We start from the raw sequence: 12,799 nt of genomic DNA, 5'->3' as shown, positions 1-12,799 counted from the left end.
ATTTAGCAGATTTTATTCTGGAAAATGGAATGCAGACTAAAAACTTGTGAAAGTTGCTTCCAAACCTGTGCTGCTATTTCAAAAAAGTTGTCAAGGGTCAAGTGAAGTGGTCTCGGGTATGTTATAACATTTGAAAGGGTTGGTGTTTTGAGAAAGCAAAGTGCTCCCAGCAGGCTGTTACTGCTCACAGTGTTATTTTTGCACCTGCACCATTTATTTAACTGATTTCCAGATCTTCAAATATATGTGTATATTATCTTTTATTTGTGTCTTATGCCTCTCTGTAAAATTTCTTATCTCATATGTGTCACAGCAATTAACTTCTGGATGTTATATAAAGGAAAGACCAGATTTATTTAGTCCCAAAACTTGGAAGATACAGAAGGCATGATCTGATGCTTTACTCCTCTGATCTATGTCTGGGTATTTAAAAGTGTTTGCTTGTGTAGACATGAAAAATTGCTGTATTTTCCACACCTAGTAAACATTCTAGTTGGTTATTTGGCTGTATTCAAAAGGCTAAGACTTTTATTGCTCTACTAGCAAAAGCAACCTTTCTTCATAGTGGAGCAGTACAAAGAAAGAGCACAAAATGTACACACATCACAGTACCTGAAATTCTGTTTGAACAACTGTATTGATTGAGTCTGACCCTGTTACATTTTTTTTCTATTATTTGAAAAGGTGCATCTAACTGTAGCTGAATTGAACCAACTGAGATGAACTTTCCATGAAAACTTCTTGAGGTATTTCTCTAGTTCAAAGCTTTGGAATTTTAAAGAGCATTTTTAATACAAGTCTGTTGATGTATTCAGTGCCACAACCATACTTTGAATGTTAAACTACAGATAATCCTAACAGGAAGGTGAAATTGTAAAGCTTACCATGAAATTACTGGGAGATGACAGAAAAACTTTGCTAAATATAAAACAAAATTAAACCAGAAAGTATTGCATGTGGAATAGCGTGTTTGTGTACTGTTTACTTGTTATTTACTTACGTTATCATAAGTGTTTCTTGTTGCCTTGGGGTAATCAACAGCCTCTATACAAAAAACCTAAAGCACTTGAACACCATTTACTGAGCGGCTATTGATGAAACTGTTATATAAGCTTAAAAGACAATGATATTTGCTTCTTGTCTGCTAGGAGAAGCCTTTTACCGGAAGCTGTAGCATAAGAAAGTACCAAAGGATGGAAGGGATTAGGCAAATGAAGGTGAGTGGTGAGTTTTTAGGAAATAGTTGCAGATACGCGTCTGCAAACAGGAGCAAGCAAGAGAAGTAAGGGGCTGAGGGTGAGAGTGGAAAACAGCCTAGTGGTTTAAAATAAAATAGCTGTAAAAAGATTCAAGGAGCTGGAATACCTGGCAAGAGAGAATGTGAAGCCTGTATCCTAGTACAAAAAATACTCTGTGGATGGGATAAATGAGAGAAGTATTGATGGTGACAGCAGATGGAGAAATCATTGATGACTCAGTGTTGTGAGTACAGCAATAATCGTCTTTCATTGCGTGCTGCTGTGTTTCTCTGTACTTTTAAGCCACATTTCAGTTAAGAGTGGCTAGTATCAGTAAAGCCCTCCTTTTCCCTGTGAAACGGCTTTCCCCAAAGCCCGAGGTGGAAGAGGTGGCCGAGGTGGCCCTCCCGGGCTCAGAGGCTGGCCTTGATGGCATGTTTCTCTCTTGGCAGCTGTGATTTGCACTTGCAGGGCTTGGCATTCTGGCCCACTCCAGTCTCTTGCCTCAGTTCTGCTGTGTTGTGAGGGGCTGGCTGGATTTTGGCTCTAGTGCCACAGCTGAGAAAAGCTGTAATGTTGTTTTCTAGTTCATCTTTTGAGATATTGGGGGGATTTTGAGGTTTTTGGAAGCCCTGATTGATGGGTTATGCAAGATGCAACCTTAGCGAAATGAAACCGTTAGGAATGCTTTGTTACAGTGAGTTTTACCACTCTGGAGCAAAGAGTTGACACAAGTTATTGCTAATTTTGTTTGTATCTTGTCTTGCTTATGTTAATGGCTTTTCCAACCGCTTAGTTCATGCTGAAGAGTTCTTCTCTGTCCCTGCTGTGCTTCTTCCATACGTTCTGTGCCTTTGAGGCTCATCTTTTCCCTCCAGTATGGAACAGAGGCAAATACCAGGAGTTTGTCCCCTGCCCAGCGGATGGGTGCAGTGCGTCTCTGTGTGTGCGTGTGGGGTGTGCACACACGTGTTGAACTTGTTACCTTTTCATTCGGTGCTAAGACATTGGATCAGCCGATGTTGAGAGACAGCTGCTGAGGCTGATATTAGAAATGGTTGGCCTGCACAGTTACCAAGGCCTGATATATATGAATCCTGGAGACTCTGGGAAAAGAGAGGGGAACACCTTATGATTGCAGCTGTGTGCTCTGGCTTCCTTGAAGCCTTTTATAAACCTAAAGACTCTTCAATTTTCTTCACTGAATCCGGTTAAAAAAATGATTTGGTAAATGATTTCACACACATTTATTTGGGGTCTGGATAGTGGCTCCATCAGTTGAATACTGAGTAAATTAGATATTTTATTAAATCCAGTGCTGGCTTCTTATGTTAAGACTGCATCACTTTTGGACAAGCTATTACATTTTGAAAAGACATGTTTTGTGACTATGCATCCTTGCACACAGATCATAACTACTAGATTTTAGAGTCTGTAATGAGAAGAGAAGCAGATGCAGTGCTAACCATTTAAGGATGAAAACTTCACCTATGTGTTTTACAACTTTAGCAATAAATATGAGGGTGAAAAGAAGCCAGTTCAGATTCTCAAACTTTCTGCAGTCTTTAATGTGGTTTGATTTGCCACATTTGAAAAGAGTACAGTCCTCTTTTGATACAGGAAGAAAGCTGAAAATCCCTGATGGGACATACCTGCTGTGAGAATGGTTTAATAAAATTTCACTGCTGGTCAGGATGGGCAGTTGGGAAAAAGCTGAAAGTAAGGAAGTTTTATTTAGATGAGCCCTATATCACTTGACTAATGGTACAAAAACATCTCTTGTCATCTGTTACTTTTCATTAATCCTGTTTTTTCTTTTTTCTTTCCCCCTCAACCAGATCTTTTTGAGTTTTGGACATCATAAATGGTAAGGGAGTGGGATAGATAATAGCATGAACTGTTGGTATGATCTTGTCCTGCAGCTGTACATCAGAAATGAGTTAAATTAGATTAAATCAGTGTTTTATTTCTTTAGTGCTGTGCAAAAGCTGAGGAAACTTTTAGCTGTCCATCACCAGTGATGCTATACAACGTTGTACTACTCAGATATTTTTCCCCAGGAAAAATGTAGTTGAGGTGTCAGTCTTAAGAGTAAACAGACAAAGCCAACTTGCGCTTTTCTCATCAGTGAATGTACCTTGACACGTGTCCCTTCTCTTTTAGTCCCCTGACAGCTTCCAAGAGAGTAATGCAAATGACAATGCCAGACTTTGATTATGAGATTATTGCACTGCCACTTACGCTCTTTGTCTCCTGCAGTTTATAGAGGCAGCTTCAGTGCATAATTTAATCCTTGTTCTGGGGACTGTAGTAAATCTACAGAGATTTCTACCAGCCGTCCGCTCTGACATCAGAACAACATGTGCGCGTCATCTTTGATGTGAATTCCCCAACCAGAGCCTTAGAAGGACCGATAGCTTTGAAGCTGGCCTATAAATTGTGCTTTCAGGAATCAAGTTGTCAGCTTCCTCTTCAGGGAAAAAAGGGAGAGTAAACTGTAAAGCAGTTGCATAAAGCTACAGGGCACCTTATAGATCGGGTTTTCTTGGCCTCAGAGAACTCCTGTAGACCTCATGGTGAGAAAGAAACAGATCCCTTTTTACCTGGCATGGAAGCATCCTCTTTTGTCTCTGCAGGACCTTGTGAGTGGTGTGGGTTGTGGTGGTACTCTTCCTTTAATGTTCTAGAGGGAAATGCAAGGGGAACAGGCACCCATGTGCTTTCTACTCGGTAAAGTGTTTTCTGTCTTCCAAAGCCAAATGCTGATAATGGTTTAACCTTTGTGTAGGTAAAGATAAATTTCAGTGGGGGTTTAGAAGTGGGTGAGAACTCTCACAAGACATGGTAGTTTTTCCCTGACAAATCTAACTTGCATCAGTTTTTTTTCTTAAGGCATGTAGAAATAAATGTGGGCAGACTTCCACCTTTCTTATCGAGATAGAAGTAAGCTTGTCTTTGAGTTGAGGAGTTTCAGTGGCCAAATCTTGTTTGAAAAAAAAAACAAATGCAGTTTCCCTCTTTCTGATTCAGCCTCTGCTTACGTTTTCTGCTGTTACCTCCAGGAGTTCCTTCCGTGCCAACCTAAAAAGCAGAGAACTAACTACAGAATCAGCTGAGATACCAGCCTTGGTTTTCCTGTGTTCCCTCTCTCCAACTGAGTGTAACAGCTGAGGTCATCCTGCTGTTATCCATGCCACTAATGCTGAAGCTATAATACCAATACTGTTAAAACTGACTCCTGAATTAATTTCAGAATCTCTGTTGAATTAAAATAGCCTTTTCTGGGATATATGGAGAAGTTTCATTAATGACTTTGCAGTTACTGACATCTTGGTATTACATTTCTGAATGTTACATAGAAATAGATTACGTAGAATTCTTCCTATTCTGAGATTATTCTTTGTTCAGCATCAGAAATGAGTTGCACAAAACCTCATCAGCAGTTTAGAATCTTAATTGTCGTGCTTCAGGGGAATTAAGTTATGCTATGTTGACTTTTTTTTGGTAAAAACTGTTGCAAGAATGGTTTAATTTGTTTACTTCTTACCCTAGTATGGTCTGTTCATTTATATTTCAGACTGAAGGCCAAATCCCTTTACAAAGGCAAGAGGCTGTGCTCAATCCAGGGCAGAGAGGAGCAGTGGAGGCCCCTGTGGTGCTGACTGTGGTAGCCTGTGCTGTGGGGAAGAGACCCATGCAGCGACTGCCACGTGGGTCTGCTTTTCCTGTGCCTTACCGGGGTGGCTGCATTGGGCAGCAAAGCCGTCGAGTGAGGTTCTTTCTTGCCCTTCCTTAGGAGCTAGTGGGAAGGCAGCACGGCCCACTCAATTCCAGTGTATTTCTACAGTGACAGATTGTATCACCTTTTTGGAATGGGTATCCCAATTTAGATGTGCGCTGAAGGTTGACAGCTGTATGCAGAGACTGTCAGAGCAGCTGTGAGGGGGGAGAAGGGGTTCTGAAGAAAGAGCAGTACTGCCTTCATTGCTGGGACAGAGGAGAGGGCAGTGTATTACAGCTTCTTCCACCTGACCTTTAATTTTGTAATTCCACTTTAGGAAATAATAAACCATCAGTCATGTCTAAAAGAATGTATCTGTGAAAGCCTGATGTAAGCGTAACTAGATCATCAACAGGGGAAAATTGACTTCAGTCCATTAGGAAAGTTAATCAGCTTGACTTCTCCCCGCTGCACACCCAACTGTTATCACCAATTAAAAATATAAAACTTGGGGGGGGGGGGGTGAGAGAGTGGGAGAGACTGAACAGCTTGACCTAAGTTGATGCTGTCTCATTATTCTGTCTTCAAGAAATGAGCCTGGTTTGAACTAGTATTTTTGACAGATAATCTTGTTCTGCAGTAAGGTTTAAAAAAAATCTCAAAGGTTTTTAAAAGTTAAAAAGAAATAGAATAAATAAATAAGCCAAATATTTAGTGATAACAGAGGAATTCTTGTACTTACTATGGTCTTCCTCAGATTTTACATCACCCTTATTTCAGGCCTTAGCTAAAGCCACAGCTTGAAAGTATGAAAGGCTTTTACCAAAACTGTTGTCTACAAAACAAGTACTCTCAAACTGACTTAAGAGGAATCCAAAGCCTGTTTTTTGAATGACTATCTGTTCTTCAGCTTTTATGCTTTTAAGTAATAGCTTCATTTTTCTGGAGGTAGAGTAGCTTTTGTAAACCATGCTGATGTTTCCTTTCCTCGGTTCACACAAGAGCAATACAATTTTTTTTTAATCTATGTATTAGAGGTCTGGAATACTAGGAAAACAAAAAAATCCATACACGTCAAGTACAAAATGACTAAACTTCAGTGTCTGCTATAAGGTGGGTCCTTAAAGAAAACCAGCTTAATTATTTTGAGAAAAAAATATATTAAATGTAAATATAGAAGAGCAGATTACCTTAATCAAAATCTACAGATTTTATTTAAAATGATTCTACTTTTTCCAAAATGTAACTAACTTCAAGTCCCTCCCCCCCCCCATAACTGGTGCTGCAGTGTTTACGTTCAGTAAGTCTCTACACTGAGAGTACATACTGCTGCTTTCATGTAAGCTGACTTGCAAATGTTATCTGCATGTCATAAATTGTAGACAGAAATGGAAGATTCCCCACACGTGTCCATAATGCTTCTTAAAACACTGTTGTGGAAGAATGAGGTTGTACTTGAGGTACAGATACTACGTTCTGTCTTCTCAGCAAGGAGAGGCAATTGATCTGTCTGCACTAAGAAGCAGCAGTCTAAAAAGTTTTGATACTTTACTAGTTTCTTTACGATAATGATAACCTATAAATTTGTGGAAGAACTGAACATATTTAATCCTTACTGGAAGGCGTTATCAGAACTCCTGACTTCTTAAGCATATAAACTTCACTTGAGCAGTGGAACCTTTGTTAGTAATTCATTCCAGACATCCAACTGGTGCATAGGTGGAAAGGAAAGGAAGAATGGCTTGTATACTTAACTCTGTATCTTAGCTTTTTAAAAAGCTAAATGATTTGTATATCTTTATCAAAGTAGATTTTTCTGTCAAAGAAAACTAGTTTCTTCAGGAGAAGTTACTACAACAACTCAGTGCTGCAACCAAGAGCCGGTAATTCAAAAATCACTCCTATCTAGTGAAAAGTATTAAGAGCTACAGTTTACACTCAGTGCACAGTTCTTATCCGTCTTTGTACTAAAATAAACTCAAAAAAGCAACTAGAGCCTTCTGTTGTATTATGTATTTCTAAAACCTCCTTTCCCATACAACTGCTGTAGGACTTCAGATGAATACAGCGATTAGGATCATCACCAGCTGAGCAACTTCTGTTTTTAGCCCTGTCAAGACTAGCATCTATAGACAAAATCAGTGTTTAAAGCTGCAGTACAACACAATAGAGCCGCTACTGGTATTTTATAACTAATACAACATCCAGTAATTAACATGTAACCTTATATTTAAAAATTCAAGACCAGGGTAGTCATTAAAGAAACCACTAACAAGATCTAAAATGGAATAAGAGGAGGGATAGTTTAGATAACATTGTAGAGATAGGGCAGGAACAGAAAGAATTTATTTCTTCATCCAGTACTTTATACACTTTACAAAAAAACAGGAATATCACCGTGCCCATAAAAATGTTATCCATGGCAACTGAAAGCAAATACTACTTTTTGTCATCTAACAGGTTCTTTTTAAAATCATAATACAAAGATCTGTGCTGTAGCAGTCCTCCACTTTGCACTGTAACAATTAGGCTTACTGTACTTCAAATACAAAGCTGTTACATCTGCAGTTATGAACCACTGGCTTTAACAAACATCATTTTATAATTGCTTTTCGCTTCTTTTTTGTTTTCTGGACCCTCAGCTTCCTCATGTTTTTCAGCAGTTTGTAGCTCTTCTGCAGATTCCTCTTGCTCCGAGTCAGAGCCACTTTCAGAGTCCTCTGAACTCTCGTGTTCAGAGGAGTCTCCAGCTGCCTCGTCTTGTTCTTCACCTTCCTGAAACTAGAAATTCAGATTATGAAATAGATAAACCATTATTTCCTGGCAACTCCCTCTTTCTTTTTTAGTGTCCAGTGAGAATGTCTTGCTTAATGGCTCCTTTCATTTTAATATTAAGTGGGATGTTGTGTTAGTAATTTATGTCAAAGATCAGTGTTTACGACAGAAATCAACTCCACTGGAGTGATTAATAGTACCAGACATAACATCCATGGATTCCTACAGCATCTCTTCATTCAGTTGCAAGAGAAATACTGAAGGCACCATTAAATTAATTTGAGAAGTTTCAGAATCCATCAGTTCACTAATTCTTTACTTTGGACATGATACATGACATGTCGCTTGAGTATTTGTCACAAAGTGAAATATATGGAAACTAAGTGCCAGATCTTCAAAAAAAAAAAAAAAAAAAAAAAAAAAAACACATTTGTGACTAATCTTGGAAAATAAGTTTATCACACAGCATTACAATGCAACATTTGGAATGCTGAAGTCATCCAATGATGTCCCTGCTAACAAGGACGGCCCTGAAATGGATTTTTGTACGTGCCCCTAAAGAACAAAGCCTCTGTGTTCATAATACTACAAGTTCCCAGCACTGCTCAGGCTTTTTTTACTCAGTCTGGAAACATTAGCTGAATGTTTTATGCAGTAATTAGTGTGGACAGTTAGCAAAAAATTCATTACTGCACCTTTCCATTTGCAGATAAAGTAGCTTCTCAAGAACCTTACTCTGTTGTTTTCCCCTCATACTTCTCTTCCCACTTATCTGTCTAGAATACCATGTAACTACAGGACCAGTCAGGTGTCAACCCACTGAAGAACTTCAGCTCTTTGTACAGCTAGCTTCCCTTGCCTGTCCCCCTCTATTCTCCTGAAAAGTAAGTAAGTGGGTATAGAGAGGTATATGCATCACAGCAACAACAAATTAATTAGCGCCCCGTGACAACATATCCCCTGGCAACACCCTGATTTAATAGATTAGTCACTTTCTGTCCTAATCTGTCTTGACTGCTACGAAGCATTAAGCATGTCATCTCTCTTCTCTGAACAATGAGAAACAGCAGTCATTTCAGGGCATTTAAATAGCTACCACAATGTACACAAATAAGGATCGAGTGAATGCAACAGGTTTGTCTTTTAACCTTAATTGCCTAAGTTTGCTACTATTCATGGTCATTAAGACATTTAAACCACGTATCATCTTATCCTAGCGAAGCAAGAGACAAATTGTTAAGGAAATAAACAGCTTACTACCTCACTGAAACCAAGTCCACAGTGGCGCCGGTTTCGTCCAGACATCGTGCTGTCCATGCTTTGTTGGTACTGAGACTCTAGTTCTTCATTCATTTTCTTGTCTTCTTCCCCTGTGTGTCCAGTGTACTTTGGTTATGATTCGTTCAAATTAACAAAGATATCCAATTACACAAAGACACCAGGCTTTCAAAGTTTATCACTATATATGTGAAAGAGTTTAAATTTAGCCTGCTTAGAAACTACTGAAGTGACTACTGTAATTATATACAAGCCACCTGATTTACTTGCACACTTGATGAGACTGCCTGTAAAACTGCTTTGATACAAGGACACGACAGTAAGTTACTAAGACCTGACACATTCAGGCAGATGTACTATGTCTGGTATATTCTCTGCTAAACAAGGCAAACAGAAGTATTAGGACTTTTCTATACTTCCTACCAACGCTGCAACATGTTACAGGGAAAAAAGAAAAAAAAAGAAAAAAAAAAAACAGCTTCTGACCTTGACTGTATACCACACACTCTAAACCACAATTAGCAGCAGATGTCAAGACAATACTGACATTCTTTCTTTTAAAGCTGTATCTGGGACTATTTCACCCATCATGAATTTTCAGGAACAGTAGCTACAGCTCTTTACTTTTGTCCATCTTTAGGAATTAGAAGGAAAATTAATTTTCATGTCTAATTAACACAGCATCAGCTAATTTTACAGGCCCTTTATTGCTACTTAATTCAACAGTTGAGACTTCCCTGGCCTTCTCAAAGGTAGGAACCCACACTTCCCCCCACTGGGCTTACAAGACTAACTTTTAATTTGTACCTTTGTAAAATGAAAAGCTTGTATTGCAAATTTATGTTTGCTCAATGGAAATTAGAGCTGTGTGTTACTGTAGAAGGACAAAAACATGTTAGAAAGGGGAAGGAGAAGTGTTAAGAAAATAAACGTTCTGGTATTCTGCTGCTGAAGAAGCAGCATCTGAACTTCTTGCTAGTAACAGAGCAATACGGAATATTTATGACTCGCTAGAGGAAACATCATCTCCTTTCTAGAAAACTCAGGTACAGGGAAGTGTTTCTGAGTCACTTAGCAGCTAACAGAACCAGGAACTGATGCTCAGGCTTCCTTTGGGGTTTTGCTCTTGTGTTTCTTTTTCTTTTTTCCCCCCCCCCCCCCTTTTTTTTTCCTCCCCAGCTGAAAAGTTATTAGTGGAGCATATTGGGGAAAGACATTTTCTGGAATGCTGACAGTTACTGTTCTCTACAGCTTTATCAAAGCTTCTATCAAATAGTCAAGGCTCAGTTCGAATTTAGTGTACTTTGACTTACTACCTGAGCAAACTTGATAAGAAATCAGTTATCATGGTCATATGTTATGTTATATGACATCAACTTACTGCTGCTTGCCAAGGTAACTTTGCAGATATTTTTTCTCTTTTACCTGGTTGCTGTAAGGCAGAGATCTTTACCGATTCAGTAAGTAATCAAGAGGAGGATTAGGGGCAGGGTGGTGGTTGTGCAGAAATTGGCCTTGTTCTTTCTCATGCACACTGATGTTAAGAGGTTTGGATAGCTACTTGGCAACAATGAAGATGTAACACTCCTAGGTACCAACAGCAATAAAATACTACTTTCTTAGCTCATTAGCAGAATAAAACTGAGGAGGCATAGGCCCTAATTTGCAAAGCATTTGTACACAAGTTTAGCTGACTGCAAGAAGTACTTGCTGAACCTGGAAGGCAAGTAAAAGCAGTTAGAGATGCCTGTTTATGAATAGTCTAACAAGAGAAATTAGGAACTTTTACAAGTATATAGCCTGACCTGCTTTCAGCCTCAGCCAAAAAACTTGAAATGCTTCCCTGCAATATCTATGAAGCTCAAAGTACTGAGATGTTCGAAAATAAGCGTTTGGTTTCCAACTCTGTATCAGCTATTGGATAAACTGACCTGTCCTGAAGTGAGAGGTTGATCTGTGGTCTCCGATAACAAGGCGGCCAGTATGTTCTTTCTAAAAGAAAATGCAGTTTGTTTTGGAGCTTTAGGGTGCACTGACAGCTCTGCCAACATTCTGGAAATCTCGAACAGAAAGGTCTGCTGTCAAACCTTGACAACCAACTGTAAGACAGTAAGTTTTAATAGCTAACAACTGTGGTCTATTGATGAAACTCACTTCATTTTAGCTTTATTGAATTACTTTGAAAAAGAAATCCCATCCACGAGATATTCTTTACCCTTCCCACACCCCTAAAGCTGGTTCCATTTTCTTTGTTTCATGCCACTTCAAAGAGAAAGACTTCAAACCATGCTAGCATATCAACCAAATAAAAAATAATAGTGGTCATCTGATAAAAAAGCTACGCTATAAACAGCACATGCATGTGTGATTTCAGTTTCTAACACTGAAATCCACAGAGGTGGATTTTGGTCCACCTCTCTGATACTATGCAGTAGCTCAGCCTCTGCATCTGCGGCATATGTACGATCAGGCAAGACCTCCATACTGCTGACCATCGTATTGGCTACATCCTCGCAGGGCTTTCAAGCATATCCCTAGAGGCAAGAACTGGCACAACAGGGCTAGCGGCATTAAGTACTCAAGTAGAAGTTACGATTGGTGGTGGTAGTGGGATGTTTTAAGGCAGTGTTGTACATGTATCTGCCAGCAAGTTTTTAGGCTTCAACCCTTTTAATACAGTATTTTAACTTAGAGTATTCAAGCAACATAAACTGATATAAGTAGCTTTCAATACTAAAGTTACGTTTTGTACACGGAAAAAGTGCCCTTATATTTTATTCTATTAACCTTGCAGAATTTTTATGCAGAAAGCATAGCACAAGGATTGATGTGGGACATCTTCTCTCTAGATAATCCCCACACCCGCTGTCTGCAATCACGTTTGCCCCTTGCTCTCGAGGAGCAACCCGCTACTGGTAACTTCCGACGCGACAGACGTTGCTCGGGAAGCGTTCACACCTACTGCACCGAGCAGCCCGGGGGGCCCGTCGCGTCCGGCGCTGCGGGAGCCGGCGGCGGGGCCGTGCTGCGTTTCGCCGCCGCCCGCCAGCTCCCGGAGGGCCGCGCCGCCCCGCGGGGAGGCCCCGCCGCGCCGCGCCGCGCCGCCGCCTCACCTTGCCCGCTCCCATGAGCCGCAGGAACTTCTGCTTCCGCTCCTCGTTGCCCAGGTCCGCCGCCTCCCAGCTGCTCGAGCCCTGCGGGCAGCGCACCGTCACCGCGCGCCGCCCCGCGCCTGCGGCGTCACAGCCCCCCGCGGCGCCGCCGCCGCCGCCGCCGCCCGCCGCGGCCCGGCCCGGCCCGGGCGGGCGCCCCGCCGCTCGCGATGGCGGCCGCGCGCCTGGGCCTCGCCGCGGCCTCCTTCCCCCCCCCCCCGCCCCTCCGCCGCCCCGCGCAGCCGCCCCGCGCCCGTTTACATCGGGGGAGGCCGCTCGCTTGAGGCCGTGGTGGGCCTGGGACTCCCTGGCCGAGCTCATCGCCGCGCCGCGCCGCGCCGCCGGGGCGGGTGTCCGGGCCCCTCCGCCGCCTTCCTGCCGGGCCTGGCGCTGCGGCCGCCTCCCGCCCCTCGGCCGCCGCCGGGTCAGAGCCGCGCGTCAGCCGCGGGGCGCGCCGGGAAAGGTAGTTCGCGCGCCGCCGCTCTGCGGCGCGGCCTGCGGCCGCTAGGACCACCCGCCCCACAACCCCCCGCGGCCCGTGTGCGCTGATTGGCGGCGCCGCGCGCCGGCGCCGCGCTCCGCCTCTGGGGGCGGGCGGGCGGGCGGGGCTCGGGGCACGCGGGCGGCCGTTGGGC

The 12,799-nt window shown here is 42.1% G+C and overlaps 1 protein-coding gene across 1 annotated transcript; it reads right to left on the bottom strand.

The window, feature by feature from the left end:
• Positions 1-7,274: 7,274 nt before the first annotated feature.
• On the bottom strand, positions 7,275-12,567 carry C5H11orf58 (chromosome 5 C11orf58 homolog). The gene is made up of 5 exons (XM_062577753.1): positions 12,426-12,567; positions 12,126-12,206; positions 10,944-11,004; positions 8,995-9,104; positions 7,275-7,740 (listed from the first exon to the last, which is right to left on the bottom strand). Exons 1-5 carry the CDS (start codon positions 12,483-12,485, stop codon positions 7,528-7,530), a joined length of 525 nt encoding a protein of 174 aa, XP_062433737.1. The 5' UTR covers positions 12,486-12,567; the 3' UTR covers positions 7,275-7,527.
• Positions 12,568-12,799: the final 232 nt, after the last annotated feature.

This window comes from Rhea pennata, chromosome 5 (genome assembly GCF_028389875.1).
Source record: "Rhea pennata isolate bPtePen1 chromosome 5, bPtePen1.pri, whole genome shotgun sequence".
Taxonomy (NCBI): domain Eukaryota; kingdom Metazoa; phylum Chordata; class Aves; order Rheiformes; family Rheidae; genus Rhea; species Rhea pennata.
The sequence above is the reverse complement of the archived record's forward strand: the minus strand, read 5'-3'. Positions and strand labels throughout refer to the sequence as shown.

Bases quoted from the DNA above. Each gene is read 5' to 3' on its own strand.
- C5H11orf58 (XM_062577753.1), bottom strand. From the start codon at position 12,485: ATGAGCTCGGCCAGGGAGTCCCAGGCCCACCACGGCCTCAAGCGAGCG. The intron at 12,207-12,425 runs GTAAACGGGCGC...CGCTGCCCGCAG, and splicing joins AGCGAGCGGCCTCCCCCGAT to GGCTCGAGCAGCTGGGAGGC. The intron at 11,005-12,125 runs GTGAGGCGGCGG...ATTTTCTTTTAG, and splicing joins GGCTCATGGGAGCGGGCAAG to AAAGAACATACTGGCCGCCT.